This window comes from Grammomys surdaster, unplaced genomic scaffold (genome assembly GCF_004785775.1).
Source record: "Grammomys surdaster isolate TR1022 unplaced genomic scaffold, NIH_TR_1.0 66, whole genome shotgun sequence".
NCBI lineage: Eukaryota > Metazoa > Chordata > Mammalia > Rodentia > Muridae > Grammomys > Grammomys surdaster.
In genome coordinates, this window is record NW_021604568.1 from 16,220,113 (window position 1) to 16,237,628 (window position 17,516).

The 17,516-nt window shown below is 48.4% G+C and overlaps 1 protein-coding gene across 1 annotated transcript in view; it reads left to right on the top strand.

The window, feature by feature from the left end:
• Window positions 1–9,160: 9,160 nt before the first annotated feature.
• The window catches only part of Vwa2 (von Willebrand factor A domain containing 2), a 35,313-nt gene continuing 26,957 nt past the window's right edge, over window positions 9,161–17,516 (top strand). Inside the window, exons 1-3 of the mRNA XM_028775741.1 lie at window positions 9,161–9,212; window positions 13,371–13,445; window positions 15,619–15,752. Of these exons, the coding sequence (XP_028631574.1) occupies window positions 9,161–9,212; window positions 13,371–13,445; window positions 15,619–15,752 (261 nt within the window). The remainder of the gene's footprint in view (window positions 9,213–13,370; window positions 13,446–15,618; window positions 15,753–17,516) is intronic.

A 17,516-nucleotide genomic window follows, 5' to 3' on the forward strand; every position in this document is an offset into this window, starting at 1 on the left:
AACAAAAAAAAAACAGTTACTCCATTAGTAACAAGAATTGGGGCCAAAAAGACAAAGCATTGTCCTGAGCACAGCTGGAGCTTTGGATAATTCCCTGTAGAATAAGGCATGAATCTTCAGAGAGGAGCATTGTCCAGTAGCTGCCCAGCGAGCTTCTAAGACAAGGAGCCTCTGTCTGGGTTAGTGACCCCTCCACTGCATTCCACGCTACACACCCTCTGACTGTACGAGAGCCTCTGGGCAGGATACTTTGGTGAAAAGTTTGCAGCAGCTGTTTCTGAGGCGGATAGCACCACCTTCCCTGAAGAGTTTGGAGTGGTAGGAGAGAACACAGGCAAGTGCTATATCCCAACCTAAGCTGAGGCTTTAGTTATGAGGTAAAATGTGAAGTCATTCTAATGAGGTAAAAAAAAAATACTAAGTGTAGTGAGACTTTTGGTTGCCTCAAAAAGCACAGAAATATGGAAATATGTTTTCACTTTAATCCCAGACAAAATAGATCTTTGGCTACTTTGTGGGTTCTTCTTTCTTCCACTCTTCTCCTCTTTCCTATCTCTGACTTTATTTGGGGATTTTTTTTTCTCTCTCCCCTCATACTACCTAGTGTTAGGAGGGGGAAAGGGAGGGTGGAAGAAAGAAGAAGCCACAAAGTCTGGTTAAAGTTAGGAATGCTCAGAGCTGAAACTACTTTTCTATGGTAAGCCTAATTAGGCAGAAGTGCCTGGAGATGGTAAGCATCCACTGGAAGGGTGGGAGGTGTCAGAGTGCCTTCCTGAGGGCTGCTGTCTGCAGCTGCAGGGGCCACTCACCACACGTGCCACTGTCAAGTGTATGTGGTGTTGCATTTTGAAGGCTTAGTACAGTTTGAATTGATTGCATGTAGAAATACGTGAAACGTGGGTTAATTTTAAAATGACTTCACCAGTTTCTGTCCTTTGTATACTCACTAAGACATTTGAAATTCCACATGTGCCTTTCATTTCTCTGAAATGCCTCTTAGCCAGGAGGCAAGTTCCCCTACTGAGACCATACCTGCTATACTCGGTGCTACTTGGAAGTGATCCTGTTTTACTTTTGGGTGCTCCAATCAATGGTAATGGGAGGAAGAACTGAGTGAAGAAAGAGAGATATAATAACCTTTTTCCCTCTCTAGTGAAGTTTGCAACATCAAAGCTGCCAGGAGCCAATTTCCCTGAAAGCTCTCTGACAGGAGGAGCTGGAAGCCAACTGAGAACTACAGAATGAAATGTTACAGAGAGATGTTAAAAAGTATGTGTAAAAATACAAAATTGAGTATTTACCCAGCAGGTTGACATTTACAGGAATACTGGGGGAAACACGCAGAAAATAGGGAACAGATCAGCTTCCTGGAAGACAGTTTTTTAAAAAAAACAAAAACAAAGCAAAATAAAAAACAGACCTCGGTCAGGGAGCTAGCCTAGCGGGCAAAGACACTGACTGTCCTCAAGCTTGCTAGTGGGATTTCTATCTTCAAAAACCATGTGGTGGAAGAAAAAATGAACAACAAAAAAAAACCAACAACAACTCCCCCTCCCCTGATCTTCCTGTCTTCCCATGTGGTGCACCTGCACACATACAAGTGTGAAAAATGTAATTCTTGAATTGTATATAACTTGTAGTCTAGGAAATTTATTAGTTTGTTACCAGATGTAACTGGGCAGCCCCACAAAGATATCTGATTGTAGTGATAAACTTGAGGCCTTAGCATTGAGCAGTAGCAAACGGTGTACAGGTAGAGCAGTGGCCCAAACCACAGATGTTCAACACAGGTGTGGACAATCAAGTATCAACGGAATCAGCCAAGGTTTTGTAGGAGGAAATGAAAGCTTTTTCCTAGTGGTCTGCAGCTGAGTACCAGTGGCTTTTCTATTTGCTTTTTCGTTTTCTATTTTTAAAACTTTTCCAATGAGCATTCAATATGCAGTTTTGATTAAGTATGAAAATGATCTGAGGGTTTATGTGCACAGAGCACCTGCCAGAGGGCACACCGTTTTGTTCTATGACACTTAAATACCTGGCACCCTCTAAGTTAAAAGGAGAATGCTGCCCAATAATCACCCAACTGCAAGAACTAAGAGGCCGGTTGGCAAAAAGCAGAAGCCGCGACAAGTCAAACCGATGCCAAAATCAACATTTCCTCAAGGGTGGACTTGATAAAACCTGCGGAGTAGCCAACGCGCTCTGTGACCACACGGCTTGCAGCGACCCGCTCGCTCTGAAGTGTTTACGGTTCTGCGGTTGCTGGGTCTCCCGGCAGGGCAAGCGGCGAGGCGGGCGCGGTTCCCGGGAGCAGCGGTTGCGCCGCCCTCACGCCGAACGTCGGGATCCTCACAGGCTGCATCCCGTCCCGCCTCTGCTGGGAGAGACCAACAGGTGCCCCACGTGGCTGCGAGCCGCAGTGTCCCCGGGACCGAGCCCAGCCTGCGCCACGGGCAGAGCAGCTGTGCTCTCCGCGGGTGGGAGCCCCACACCTTCCAACAGGCGGGGCGGGGCGGTGGACGGGGCGCACCCTTGCCAGCGAGCGAGCGAGCGACCGAGCGTGCGGAGCCCCAGCCCTGAGACGGCGCCCCTACCTGCCGAGCCGAGCCGAGCCGGCGCTCGGCTTTGTTCGCTTTGTCCGCGCGCACCTAAGCGGCCTGCCTAGAAGGACGCCATCCCGGAGAGCGCACGCGGCGCCGCACCAGGTAAGGGGTGCTGGCTTGGGAGGTGGGGGCAGGGGGCAGGCTGCGGTTGGAGAAACTCAAGCTGTCTGGCGCCGTCATGGGGATCCCTTCCCTGGCCACTGCAGAAGGGGCTGTAGTTTGATAAAAAGCTTTGGGAACGTGCTCCTCACTCCGCACTGTGAGCACTCAGGTGCTACAGCATTTCCACGCAGGTTTCCTAGCTAGACAGCCTTGTCCTTTCAAAGAAGTCACTTTCCGAAGAACTCGAGGAAAGTTTGCTTCCCTGAGAGCAAGACAACGGTTCTTCTTTTCGCAGAAAGTATGCGTGGCAGAGACGTGCTTGCCCTTCCATCTCCCCGCAGCAAACATCACCTGGCTCAGCCCTGTTCTCTGCCCCTTTCCAGCCTGCCCCGAACCAGACCCTTGGTGGCCGGCTGAGACAAAGTGGGAGGGGCTCAGCACGTTGAAAACCCGTGATTTAAAAGTCTGAGCACTAGTCAGAGGCAAAGGGGCGATGGTACTCTGCTGTATTTGTTTACAGCATTGCCTGCATCAGTCTGGACTTCTCAGTGAGGACCGCGCTACAGAGAGCGAATGGTCATTAGTGGTATGGCATCCCACTATAATCTCCCTTGATTAAATAAACCCGAGATCCCTCTGAATGCGTATAGATTCAGTCCTAAAACCTCAAAGTCTGTTTTGCTCCGAAATGACCTTATTGAGAAAGAAACGGAAAACTTTAAAGGCAAGTCAGAAAAGTGGATGGCTAACTCAAAGCTACCTTCCAGGGTGTGGAATTTCCTAGAGTCGATTCTAAGGCAAATCCTAGAGACACAGAGAGATTCCTTCCTCCATCATCCCCAGTGTGCCTGAAAATCCATCAAGGAAGTATTTCTCATCAACTCTGGTTTGGGTCTACCCACCCAGAACCAACCCAAGTCAAACCAATACACCCCCACCAGCTGCCTTCAGCAGGCTGTAGAAAAAGCCAGCCAGAGGCTAACTGGATGGGGAAATTTGAGTTTACAGCAAAACTGAGCAGAGCTACAAAGACTTTGCATATACCTCCTGCCCACCACCCACCTGCTCTGTTATTATCATCCTCCCCACCACACGAGATTTGTTACAAGTGCTGAACCCCACAGTCCCAGGACTCACACATGGATAGCACATTCTGTATACTTGGAGAAATGTTTACTACTGCCTAGTCATCTCACCCTTCCCTAGCCCCATGGCAACGAGTGATCTCTTTAGCGATCTCCATGGTTTGTTTCCCAGATGCCATGATTAAGTCACACAGTAAATGATCTTTTGGATGGGCTTCTTCTGTTACAAGCACGCATCCAAGTTTCCACTCCTGGCTTTTTAAGGAACTTCATGAGAAAGAAGGGCATCCTTAGTTGGCAGTGTTGATTCTGGGGTGGAGCGCCTGGTAACGATGCCTTTGTTAGCCGTATTCTTACCGTGTCTGTCTCCTATGGTTATGAAGCATTTTCACTGTCTTTCTAACACCTGGAAGTCCTGGGTGCAGGACAGATGCTTAATAACTAACTGCCTTTGGGTAAAGGACATTTCCTATATGTCAGTGAGAGAGAGAGAACGGTATCATGAAGTGCTTCAGAACAGTGGGCTGCAGACTTGTGTATAACGCACCATGGCAAATTAAAAAGAAAAAAAGATTGTGATTTGGAGGTGTTGTATGCACTTTTCCTGGGTGGGACATGAACAAAATTCATCCCAGATAGTAACATACTAATGTCTGATTCTCCAGAGTCTAAACCAGTGAGTTACTGGACTTGCTTACAGAACGAAGTCTTGGCCCAGCAACTTCACCATAACTCTGTGGGTTGTCATCTTCCTATAAACTTTCCAGACCCCGGCACCCTAACCATGTGCAGCTGGAGTAGAATTACATACAGCTGGCAGGGAACTGCGGGAGGGGCAGGCTGAGATCCCATGATGACCCCCTTGATCCTCCTGTGATGGACACCAGCAGGCTTGATCTTGAGGGTGTGTTGTAGGTAATCAGAGCTGCTCTGGTGGTGGGGGTAGGCTCTGATGAAGGGTATGTTTGAAGGCCAGTGTTCTGCACGGGCAGGACTGTGATAGAACTGCTAATTAAAACTTCCCCCCGCCCCCACACCAGTAAGATTGCTATTTACACAAGGCCACTGGAGGGATATGCAGCAGGATTCCGCATGTCTGGGTATCTGGGACCCTACTTCTAGAACAGCTGAATACATTTGAAGGCTCTGCCTCAGTTTGCTGTTTCATCTTCAGTATGGGCTAGCCACAGCCTTTCCCATCTTTGGCAGTGCAATCCCCTGACTTTCTCTAGGGTCACTACCCCCCTAGTCCTCCTGGTGTTAATAATCGCTGTTCTTTAACCAGGTTCCTCTGATCTGTAATTAGGAAGGGTTGCCTTTGTCCAAGGGGGCCTTTGCCCTGGAGTTCTGTGGCATCCTGGCAACCTTTCTCAGGCAGAGGTGGATTGTGTCGCATCCATTATAGAGAGAAGAAAGCTGAGAGGCTGAAGCGAAAGAATTTACCAGGAAGGCTCATGCTCAGGTCTCCTGTTGGCTTGTTCATGCTTCTAATCCACCTAGATATCCACCTGTATTGACATGGCTGAAAGGACTTGGGCTAGATTCCAGGGATACAGCTCGCTAGCTCCGTGAGGCCTCAGCTCTCCAAGTCTGTTTCAGTCCTCTGTGAAAATGAACATGCTAACATGAACCCTTATAGGACTGAATGTTGTCGGATAAAACTGGTGAGTTTAGTGTAAGAATCTCTTACCATCGTGTAGAAAGTGAACTTCTTCCTCTCAGCAAGGTTTTTCTCATGTTGTCCCACTGTTAGAACAGCGAGATTGGAACCATTCTACAGATGAAAGAACAGAGGCACCAGTGGCTGGTGCTTGCAGAGCCCCCACCTGCCGGAAGCAGAGCTGGGCTGGAATCCAGCCTCCTGACTCAATACCCCGTGTGTTGTCCCTCCTCTCTGAGTTCCCCAGGATTTGCAGCTCTTCACTACAGGGCATCTGAGTCCCGAGCAATAGAGAGCTGACACATCAGCCAACGGAGCCCGAAGCTGTTCCATCTAAATGTCTTAGCGAATGTGGGGTGAGTGGGAGCTTCTGTGGTTAGCCAATCTTCAGTGATACATTCATCATCATCCTTTCATGCTGGTTTCTGCCAGTGAGACTTCTGGGTTCTGAAGGTTTGCTGGCTCTCTTTAAGAAGGTCATGTCCTTTCCTAGAAGGCCTTCGACTGTTATCCCTAGCCGGGTGTGGTGATGCATGTTAGTAGTTCCAACTGCTTGGAAGGCTGAAGCAGGAAGATCATTTACAGTTCCTGTCCAGCTTAAGCAACGTTCCAATGCCCTGTTTCAAACAGACAAGAGAGGGGGAAAGACGGGGAGAGAGAGGAGGGGGAGGGCAAAGAAATTTCTCTGGCATATCAAACTAGGAGAAACATTCCCTTGTCTTGAGCCTCTGGGCCTGAGCAAGATATATTAAGTAAAAGACAAGGAAGCCAATTGTTATAGCAAAACACAGCCAAGACTTCCCGGCTGGGCTGGAGACTATCTATGATTTCAGTCTTCAGTTCACACATTGGCTGTTACAAAGGACTCGGGTTTCCATCCTGCAGATTGGGGAAAGCTTACAAGGGGCACTCTAATATTTGTGGACATTTTATTTTCTAATGAGATGGAAGTCTCCCTTTTCCTGTACTCTTTATATCTGATGTTCCTGGAAAGACAGGCACACAGCCCTGCAAAGCCACCCCCAGTGACCTTCTTTAAAAAGCAGCCCTGTGTGGGCTTTTGTTCCTTGCTGTGTCTGAGAGATGCAATTCTTAGTCTGTGAACAGTGGAATGATTTAGCAACAAACTTCACTCGCCTGGTGCAGGTGCCACAAAGGTGTAGCAATCGGATGGGAAGATGTGAGCACAGCTCCCTCGTCCAGCTGTGAGCTGCCTGGAAGCGTGGAATAATGTACATCGAGCATAGGTAATGGAACAGAGTGAAGGAGGCACTGGGCGAGGTGTTCTGTAATGGAAAGGAGTTGGCAAGGAGGACCTGCAAACAACCTCGCTTCCTGCCTCTGGCCTGCAGGTCACCAACAGGAATGCACAGGGCCCTGGAAATCTCACCGTGCACCCCAGTATGGGAACTAAAGGCAGGCACTAGCTGGTTAAAGCCGCCAGAGAACTGGATTCAGGGTGTCAGATATGATCAAGATTCTCTTCCTCTGTCCCTGCCCATGGTTCATAGCCTTTTCCTGGATCCCAGGCTTGTACACCATGCCCCCATTGGGTCTCCTGTCCTACTCTCTCTCCCCTGCTCAACATTCTTCTTGAGTCTTCAGCTTTGTAATGTAGCATCTGTAATGGGGGCGACACACTCTCACTGGCTGGCAAAGACAGTTAAGAGAGGAGACTCTAATACCTGGAGCCTGGTGGCAGCCTGTAATGAATGTTTACTGGATAACAGTGGTTGTTGGTTTTTACTGCAGAATTCATGCTTATTTCAAAACCGTTTTTAGGCTAACCAGGGTGATGTACGTGGTAGTCAGAGCTACTCAGGAGGCTGAAGCACACTCAAGCCCAGGAGTTCAAGGGCAGCTGGGGCAATGCATCTAGATCCCATTCAATTCTTAGCTTAGAGCAGTGTTGAATTAGTATTGTAAGAACGTTTTGAAATGTAACGAGATGAGAATAAACTGAATATTTGTGGTGACTGGGTTGGAAGATTCTGGAGTGCTTGATGATACTTTGCAGAATGTCTAATAGCAGGTCACCAGTTTGGCAGCAGCAATCCCTCCTATTTTCTTAGTATAAAATATCATTGAGTTTATGAACACAAAGATGCCCCTGGAAGGTTCCTCCCACTCTCTGCAGGTGAGAATCCTTGTTATCTACCGGGCATGTGACTTTCTTCCTGTGTACCAGGCCGGAAGTACAGGTGCCAGGCTTCAATCCTAGTCTTAAGCATTGGGCACTTGGCAAAGGAGAAGATCAGTTTGATATGGGCTGTGTGAAAACAGGGGACAGGAGAGAGAGAGATGCCATTAGGATTGTCAAGCTAGCACTGGTGACCAACATTTGTGGGGAACTACTTGCCAGACAGTTTCTATTTGCAGAATGCCAACACAGATTCTGTTTTAATGAGCAGGAAGGTGGGATATTGAAACCGCCCAGCTGGGCAAGCAGAGGCAGCTAATAGGAAAGGTGGGGAATCCTGTTTCCGGGTGTCTTGGAAGCAGGATCCTCCCACATCCCCTTCCTCACAGACAGCTGGGAATGTGGTTTTCGGAATCTTCATATGATGTGCACAGGTGTGAGCCTCTGGCTTCTGTACATGCACATTCTGGGGTCAGAGGCTGGAAACCTAGAAACCACTTTAAAGCTAAGAGTAGGAAGTCTTCCTGAATCCCTCACTCCCTCTCATCCACCGCCTCCTCCACCCGATTCCCCCAGTGGCAAGCAGAGGCTTGTCCCATATCCAGTCTAGGATGTAAGGGAAACTACAGGTGCAGAGAGGAAGGAAAGTCCTGAGTCCGTCTTGTTGGCGACCCAGGATCTGGAATCACGTGACCCCTCTCAGCAGGCGGACTGCCTCTCTCCAGCCTTTGGGGAATCTCCTGACGCTTTTGTTCTGGCAACACTGAGTGAGCAGGGTTGTGTGTTTGCCAACCTGACAAAGCTAGAGCCATCTACAAAGGCGCCTCAATTGAGAAAATGTCTCCATCGCATTGGCTTGTGGACAACTAACTGCTCGAGGGCATTTTCCTGATTAGAGATCAGTGTGGGAGGCCCCGCCCACTGTGGGTGGTCCTTCCAGGGTTGTATATAAAAGGAGGCTGAGCAAGCCAGTAAGTCTCTTGGCCTCTGCTTCTGTTCCTGCCTGCGGATTCCTGCTGGCTTCCCTCGATGTCGACAGAAGCTGAATAAACCCTTTCCTCTCCAAGTTGCTCTTGTCATGTGTTTCATCACAGCATCAGAAAGCAAACTAGGGCATGCAGCTCCTCTTTGGGGACAATCTCAGTGACTGAGGAACGTCATTTCCTGACTTGTAGAAGGTTCAGAAAATGACGGTGTTCAACTCCAACCTTCGCCTTGCTCGGTTCTGGAGGAGGGAGTGGCTTTAAAAGGGACCATACGGCCTATTGGGACCTTGCAGGGCTGAGACTGGGGACCTTTGGGGCAGGAAATCTCCAAAAGGCCATGGGGGACCATGACTGGATTTGAGGTAGGAATGCTATCTGGAACTGTGTCAGACAGCTGATTAGAGTTAGATTTTTGGGAAAGGCCATGGTTTAGGAGGGTTTGATTCTCCAGACTGCAGTGATCACGTTGAAGCCTCTGGTGTCCAGTTCCTGGGTGTATCTGTAGAGGCAGGCTGGGGCAGGTCACAGAGCTCTGTGCTGATGCCTGCTTTCTCACCCCCACCCCCACCCGTAGGTTTAACGACATGCCTCTATTTCTGCTTCTACCAGCCATCTTCACCCTCCTGTTCTCCAGAGGTAAGGTATCTCTCCGTGGGCTGTAAATTCTGAGGGCTCGGTTTGTTTCTAATCCTACCAGCTTCAACTTCATCGTGTGTGTGTGTGTGTGTGTGTGTGTGTGTGTGTGTGGTGTGTAGAAGAGGAGGCGTGCGCAGAAGAGGAGGCGTGCGCTCAGCTGAAGCCAGAAGTTGATGTCGGATGCCTTCCTCCTTGGTCACCCTCCATCTCAGTGTTTGAGGCAAGGCTTTTGCTGAACCCACAGCTTACTCTTTCTGATAGGTGGGCTGGCAGTGACACCACCCCCTGTACCCCCACCCTGGGATTGTCTTGTTTCCACCACCAGTGCTGGGGTTGCAGATACACACCACTGCTCCCAGCTTTGTGTAGATGCTGGGGATCCGAGCTCATGTCTTCATGCTGACACAGCAAGCCTGGCGCCCACAGCCCTGATTGAAATTTGTAGTCTCTTGAGTATATGTCACCACTCCCTGGCAGCCTCCCGCACCGAGGCCCCAGTATTCTCGGTTGCACTTCTACAGTTGCCTCCTGGTGATCCTGATCTGCTGGGGCCCTCTGGGCCCCTCCTTGCCGTTCTCCACATCACTGTGGGACTTTTCCCTGTACAGACCTGATCTCATCCAGCCTTCGCTTTGCCCTTATCTGAAGCTTCCGAGTAACTTTCTACTTCTCTAAGAGGTCGTGTCTCATCTCCAGTCTTTTGTGGCAGCTCTCCTCCTTCTGCACAGCATCCTTACGCACTCCTCTCCACAGAGGATCTGAATCCTGAAACCCACTCTGCCAGATCACCTGCCCCGCCCCCCCATCCCGTCACTGTCACCGAGTAAACTCCTACCCATCCCTCAGTGCCCTCCACAGCTGCTCTGGGCTCCCAGATTGTCATTGCCCCATTCATCCCCCTAGAGGCTGTGCCCTGTAGTACCAGACGCAGACCTGACTGTACTGCTGTGAGTTTTGGACAGCTGGTGGTTTCCCTTGAGAAGAACCCAGTAGACAGATTACCCACTGCTGTGTAATCCATGCCTTGAAGTGGACCTTGTGCTCTGGAAGTAGACTGGAACACAGGACCAAAGCTCCCTCCCATTAACCTCCCTCTTTGCCAGCCTCCAAGTTCTACTCTCTTTGAAGGATGAACAGAGATGGCAGAGGACCCAGTGTGCCTGCAGATGGTCATCCCAGAGATAACATGTACGCTGATGGTTACTTGCGCAAGCCCAGCTTGGGATGCTCTTCTGTAAAACTGAGGTTTCAGAGAGCAGGTGTTTGCTGTCTGCTGAGTCGGTGTTGGTCACCTGGCCCTCAAGAACAGGAGTATGGAAATTGAGGCCATTTTATCCCACGTCTGAGACAAGGAGAGGTATACAGCCCCACTTGCTGTCTCCATGGCCTAGGAGCTAGTGTATACCGAGCCATCTGGAGGAGGTAGACCTAAACAGTTTCTGATCAGCATCTCAAGCCTGAGTTCTGCTCCATCCTGTGACAGTGCTTCCCCTCTGTGGCCCTGTCCCTCCTGTTCACATGCTAGATCTGTCCAACCCTCTGTAAAGATGAGGCCTTGTGAGCCAAAGAGGCTGCGTCACTAACCCATGGTAATACAGATATTGGAAGTATGACAGCCAGGCCTCCTGACTCTTGATCTGGCCCAATCATTATGGGTCCTCTCGGGAGATGGGACTGCAGGAGCTCTTTGTGTAAGCCTGGGCTCTCCTATCTGTGAGTGAGTGTTTGATTACACCCTCAGTTTACAGTATTGTCTGTCCATTAGCATTGCCAACCTCAGCCACCGGGACAGTGAGGTTCTGGAACTTTGGCAGGAAATCGTTAAGAGAGGCAGCAGACTTGATGAGAAGCAGCCAAAGCAAGTAGCTCTGTTCCTACTCTGTAGCATTACACACAGACTTGCAGAGAGCACTGAGCTGTCACCCAGACAGAAGTTAGGCCTGCCTGAATCCTGGTACTTGCTGTAACTCTTCAGCACATGATATAGGGTTGCAAAGTGACTGGAGTGCCATGTTTAACAGGTGGCCCCTGGTCCTGGATCTCCCCAGAAGTCCTGTCTTAGGGGAATAGGTTTGGGGTTCCTGTTGAGTCTTTCAAAGTGAACAGTACTTTTACATTTGTTATGTGGTTGTAAAGAGTCTTTGGCTCCTGGGCCCTTTGTCAACAACTCATAAACTTATTTCAGGAAACTTTATTGCCTCTAGAATGCAAGTGGGGAGTGAAGGTCCGTGAACACGGAAGACAGGGTGTGTTCCTATGCTCGGGAGTCTCCAGGTAGCTGAGGTCCCCGTGAGATTGTGGGATGAGCTGCAGCAGTCTCTGAGTTGGCAGGCCTTGAGTGTCTCCAGTGTGGTGAAGCAGAAAGCCTGTCCCAGGCTCAGTCACCCATTGCTTTGGAGCTCTGTGCAGGGTGAGCACAGTGGTGGGAAGCAGGGACTGTCTGCTAATGCGCAGAGAAAGGGAAGCAGCAGAGGAGTATCCACTGCAGCCCACTGTGTGTAGAGGAGCCAGGAAGGCAGAGGATCCAGCCTGGCAGGCACTGAGTGAGCAGGCTGACCAGCAACCTCCATGTTCTCAGTGTTATTCCCATGCCCAACATGCTCTTTGAGTGTGTGTCTTATTATCAGTTTCCTGGCATTCTAAACCCCGTGGCTCCAAGCTGCTGCACCGTGGGATTCCTTCTCCCCACCCCCACCCCTGGCTCCCCAGTGTGTCACATCCCAGTGGCTCCTCACTGTGGAGATGCTTCATCTGCCCTCTGCGCTCACTCACTGTGAGGCTCTGCTCTGCTCCCCTGGCTTATCTCCTCTGCTGGTGTCACCCGTGTCACTGTGGGTTGTGTTACAGAGGTCCAGCAGCAACATGTACACTTCTGTAAATAGAAGCCCACGCTTTGAAGTTGCAAAGAGGAGCTGGCTTTTCAAAGTGGCTCCCTGGGTGTCCTCCTCCTCTGTTTTCAAGCCACCCTCATTCAACAATCCTGAGGCCCTTTTGATTACCCCCACCTTTGAAGTTCATTTCTTTTTTTTTAATGTGGGGTGCCAGAAGTTGACCTCACAGCCTTGTGACTGGCACCCAAGCTTTCTACCACTTAGCTGCACCCTCAGCCCCAAAGTCTTTATATAAATTATCCCTGACTGCTCATATACCATTATAACTGAGTATGAAAAAGCACAAAGAAACTTATCAATGAACGTGCTACCCTCAAATGTTTTAGCTCTTGATCATATCAATGGTATTGGTAAATGTATCAAGATTTCCACATACTTTTATCTATCTGTTATCTGTCTTTGCATTCCTCTAGCACAGAGACTATTGAAGGAGAGGGTCTTGAATACATTTCCCTACCTACATTTCCCTCCAACGACATCTGTTTTTCTTTCTGATTTAATTTCAGTTGTAATACTACAATGTCAAAGGATACAACCATTTTTATGATTCTGGTCAAACTGTTTTCTAGAAAGCTTTTGTCAATTTACAATGCCATCATTATGGGGAAACCCCTCAATTCAATCCTTTTTTAAGTCTATTTAAATTTTAAATTTAAGTTTGACTACTTCAGCATTCTGGCGCCCCTTCAAAAGTCTGCCCAGATGCTTTTCTGTGGATTTGCCTCTTCTGTGAATTTTAAGTTTTATGATAGCAATGTTTTATCCTGCAGCAGATTAAAACCTTGCAAGAATGTACCTAGACACACAGCTAAGGGCTGTATCCAGAGGGGCCTTGTTATGATCAAGGACAGAGCTCCTCAGGACCACAGTGTTTCCATAGCCATCTGGTGCTAAAAAGTGAACAGCAGCAACAGTAGCAATAACAACAGTAGCAACAACAACAACAATCCTTTTCTCCACAAGATACTAAATATAAATAACAAAGTTACTTTACAGAAAGGGAGAGATTTTTAAATGCTGTCCATGTAGAGGGGCTGAGAGGTGGGAGCCTAGCGTTGAGCCCATCACACGTGTTCTACAATGAGGCCCAATCCAACCATGCAGGCTACAGTCACAGTGCTCTGGTGGTTTTTGAGAGAAGAATATTGGACGTCTGTGTGGTTCTACCTTCTGCTTTGTTTCCTGTTCATTTAGGGCATATAATGTTGAGGTAAAGACACCTCTCATCCTACCATGTCATGATTGCTTCTGGTGTTTTCTTCCCTAGTGTCCCCGACCATCTCTCTTCAGGAAGTGCATGTGAGCCGGGAGACCATGGGGAAGATTGCTGTGGCCAGCAAGTGTAAGTGCAGCTTACCTACTCCTCCAGACATGAGGCTATTCAGACCTCTGTGCAGTGGACCACGGAGGCCATGTTTCCATGAGAGTTCCCACTGCTTCCTCTCATGACATGGCCTTCCCAGTCATTTCCCACATTCAGCCCCTCCCATAAGTCCTGCTGAGGGACTCTCCTAGTGATAATTACAAGCAGCAACAACAAAACAACTTCATTGTTACTGAACTTTAAGTTCAATTTTTATCATATTTATTTATTTATTTATTTATTTATTTATTTATGTGTGTCTGTGTATGCACACTTATACATATAAGTGCATGTGGAGGTCAAAGGGCACTGGAGGAATGTGATCTCTTTCTACCATGTGGGTCTTGGGATAGACCTTGAGTCACCACAGCAGCCCCTTTGTTGACACATTTCTTAGCCTAACTCAGGGTTTTCTGTCACCTGGCTGCCACCTACCAAGCCACCCATATTTCCTGCCATATCTCTCCTTCTGCCTGCTCAAGCCAAACTAACGTTTTCCCAGTAGTCCAACCTAGTTCCTCTTCTCTCCACTATCCTAGGTGAGGGGAACTCAGGATTCATAGCCAGCCCCAGGACTCCCTGATACTTTGTTATTGGAAAGTTACTGGCTCACACTGTTTCTGCTTCCCTCTCTGTCTAGTGGGAGTGAAAACACAAACCTTAGGCTGAAATTGTGGCTCAGGGGTTGTGACAAGGTGATATAGTCCCAGCACTTAGCAATGCTCACAGAATCATGTAGGCTTACTGGTCAACCCACGAGCTCCAAAAGCAGTGAGAGCCACTGTGTCAAAAACTGAAGGAGAATGCAATAGAAGCCTGTCATCAGCCTCTGTGCTGTACAGGCATGTACATGGGTATGCACATCTGCACACACACACACATACACACACACACAGGAACACACACACATACACACAGACACACACATGAACACACACACACGAACATATACACACACATACACATACACACACATACACACACACACATGAACACATACACAGAGACACACACACATGAACACATATACACATGAACATATACATACACATAAACACAGATACACACACACATGAACACATACACACATGAACACATACACTAACATATGCACACACATACACACACATGAACACATACATACACACGAACATACACACCTACACACGAACATACACACATACACACCTACACACAAACATACACACATACACACGAACATATACATACACATATACACACATACACTCACATATACACATACACACACATACATACACACACACACACCTCCTTAGGATTAGAGTTGAAAGCTAGATGACAGACTTTTTCCTTGAGGTGGTAAAAAATGTTCTACCATCAAGGGTGGTAACGGTGGATTCCGTCAGTGAGTGCACTAGAAATGTTAATTATGTACCTGAAACGGTGAATTATATGGTATAGGAAGTCTCAAGAAGACATTCAAAGAAATAAAATCCTTGGGGGCTAAAAGGATTAAGTGGATGGGTGTGTCAGATACACCTTGTGCAGGTTTTGTGTCAGCTTGACACAAACCGTAGTCGTGGGGGGGGGCCTCAGCTGAGAAAACCTGTAGCGTATTTTCCTAATTAGTGATTTTAGAGGACTCAGCCCATTGTGGGTGTACCATCTCTGGGATGGTGGTCCTGTGTTGTATAAGAAAGCGGCTGAACAAGCTATGATGAGCAAGCCAGTAAGTAGCACCCCTTCCCCATTGCCTCTGCATGAGCTCCTGCCTCTAGGTTCCAGGTCTGCTTGAGTTCCTGTCATCAGTGACAAGCTGTGGTTTGGAAGTGTAAGCCAAATAAGCCCTTTCCTCCTCACTCCCTTTTGGTCACAGTGTTTTGTTATAACAGTAAAAACTCTGACGCAGATGCCCCTCAGGCAGTGCTGAAGTAGAAGGTCTGGCCCCTGCTGCTACTTGAACTCTTGCTCACCCTCACAGGTCAGGGTACCCAGCTGAGACAGTGACCCTCACAAAGGCTAGGACCATGACCAGCCCTGACCAGCCCAGAAGACCCTCTTCATAGGACTCACATAATATGGCTGAAGAACTCACAAGCAGGCCCTATCTCGTAGTCTTTATAACACGAAGGGACCAAGTTTAATTACCTCCATCTGCTCCTGTCTCCAGTGATGTGGTGCTCAGCCGCGGTGGACATCCTGTTTCTGTTAGATGGCTCTCATAGCATCGGGAAAGGGAGCTTCGAGAGGTCCAAACGCTTTGCCATCACTCTCTGTGATGCCCTGGACATCAGCCCTGGCAGGGTGAGTGCAAACATGTCTCATCTGGTGCCCTTTGTTTCAAGTGACAGAATCTCCTCTTTGGGCAGAGGAAGGAATGGATTGTCTGTGGGATGCAGAGGACTAAGGGGCAAACTGCAACATGGTGGGACTCATGCTGGGGTGTCAGAGACTGGCCAAGGCAGCTATGTGTGCTCCTCGTCCTCCTCAGTGTGCTCCTCTTCTTCCTCAGTGTACTCCTCTTCTTCCTCAGCATACCCCTTGTCCTCCTCAGTGTAGCTTCCCACACAGCCAAGTCGTTCTACCTTGGCTTCCTAGCTAGTCCCCCCATAGGTTGGGTTAGAGGTTGGGAAAGTGTACACTCCTTTCCTGTGGAGTTGGCAGAACCCTAGGAGGGCACCAAATGGGCAGACATAAGCCACAAGGTGTAACGCCCTTCCCAATCACAGTACTGGAGAAGACGACCTCATCCAGGCTCAGGGCTGAAGAGGGATGGGCATGAGTCTGGTTTCTAACTATAAACAGAGATTGGGTTTAAAGCAGCTTAGTTAAGTCTGGATGTTCGGTGGGTGGTCTGTTGTTAAGGTGGATTTAAGCAATAGAGGTTTCCCCTCTCAATAAAAATTTCATCCCTGACTCCTTGGAAAACAGAATGCACACTGAACCGTCCAGAATATTAGTGGGAAATACAGTTCTGTCGTCTCTGGCCACTTGAAAAGATCTACTTTTGTCTGAGGGAGTCCAGAGAGCACCTTCATATCTCGTCCTTCCTGGCTTCAAGTGTCACAGGTAGCAGAACGGGGCTCTAGTTTCTGAAGGTGACAATTTTTAAATAGTCCACAGTTTTCACTGAATGTGAATATATCCTCAGAAAGAGAACCACATTGTTCTGGTCCGAACCCCACATTTGGGGGCCAAGTGACCTGGTCTGTTCAGGTCAGTCAACAGGGTCTAGCAAGAGAGAGAGTGGGGATGGAGGGGCAAGAGACGGGAAGAATGGCAACAAGACAGAGTCTGGTCAAGTCCTGTTTATTGAAAGGAAATCATGGATATTATTTATATATATATATATACTTTGTGCCTTGCAGCCGTGGACAAACAGGGGGACACAGCTGAAAACACTTTACCATGTGCGCCTTGCAGCTGTACACTAAACAAAACAAGATATGTGAGAAAAACAAGATGTTTATCAGAGTGTGCTCAGCTATTGTAGGCTGTTGAAAACAAGTCTCTTGTCAGGGTATATGGCTCAAGATGGCGGCAAAGATGATAGCCTCTTTCGGCTAGGAGTTGGCTCCCAACAACACATGGCCCTCAGCTCCCTTCACCCAGCAGGAGACCTCCAGCCCTGTACCTGTTTCACTCTCCAGCTGAACAGAAACACCAGAGGCTTGCCCTCCATGGCAAGCCTTTAAGAAATGAATGTTCCCATGCACCAGGAACATAGGTGTGGCCCGTGCTTCCACTGTCATGAGGTCCTCCAACTCACCGACACGTAGCAGCTTGCAAGGATCTTACAGTCTGGCAGTCTGCTCCGAAATACTCCCACCCATGTGTTACTGCCTACGGTGTTTCTTGTCACCGTAAGAGATTTCAGGCAATCTGAACGCTCATTGGTAAGGACAGGTAATAATCAACTAGGGTTTCTATTCATCCTTAATTATGAATGATCAGGTAGGGTTCAAATCCAGAAAAAAAAATATATATATATATTCACACTCACATACACTCACCACACACACATACTCACCACACACACACTCATACACACTCACCACACACACATAC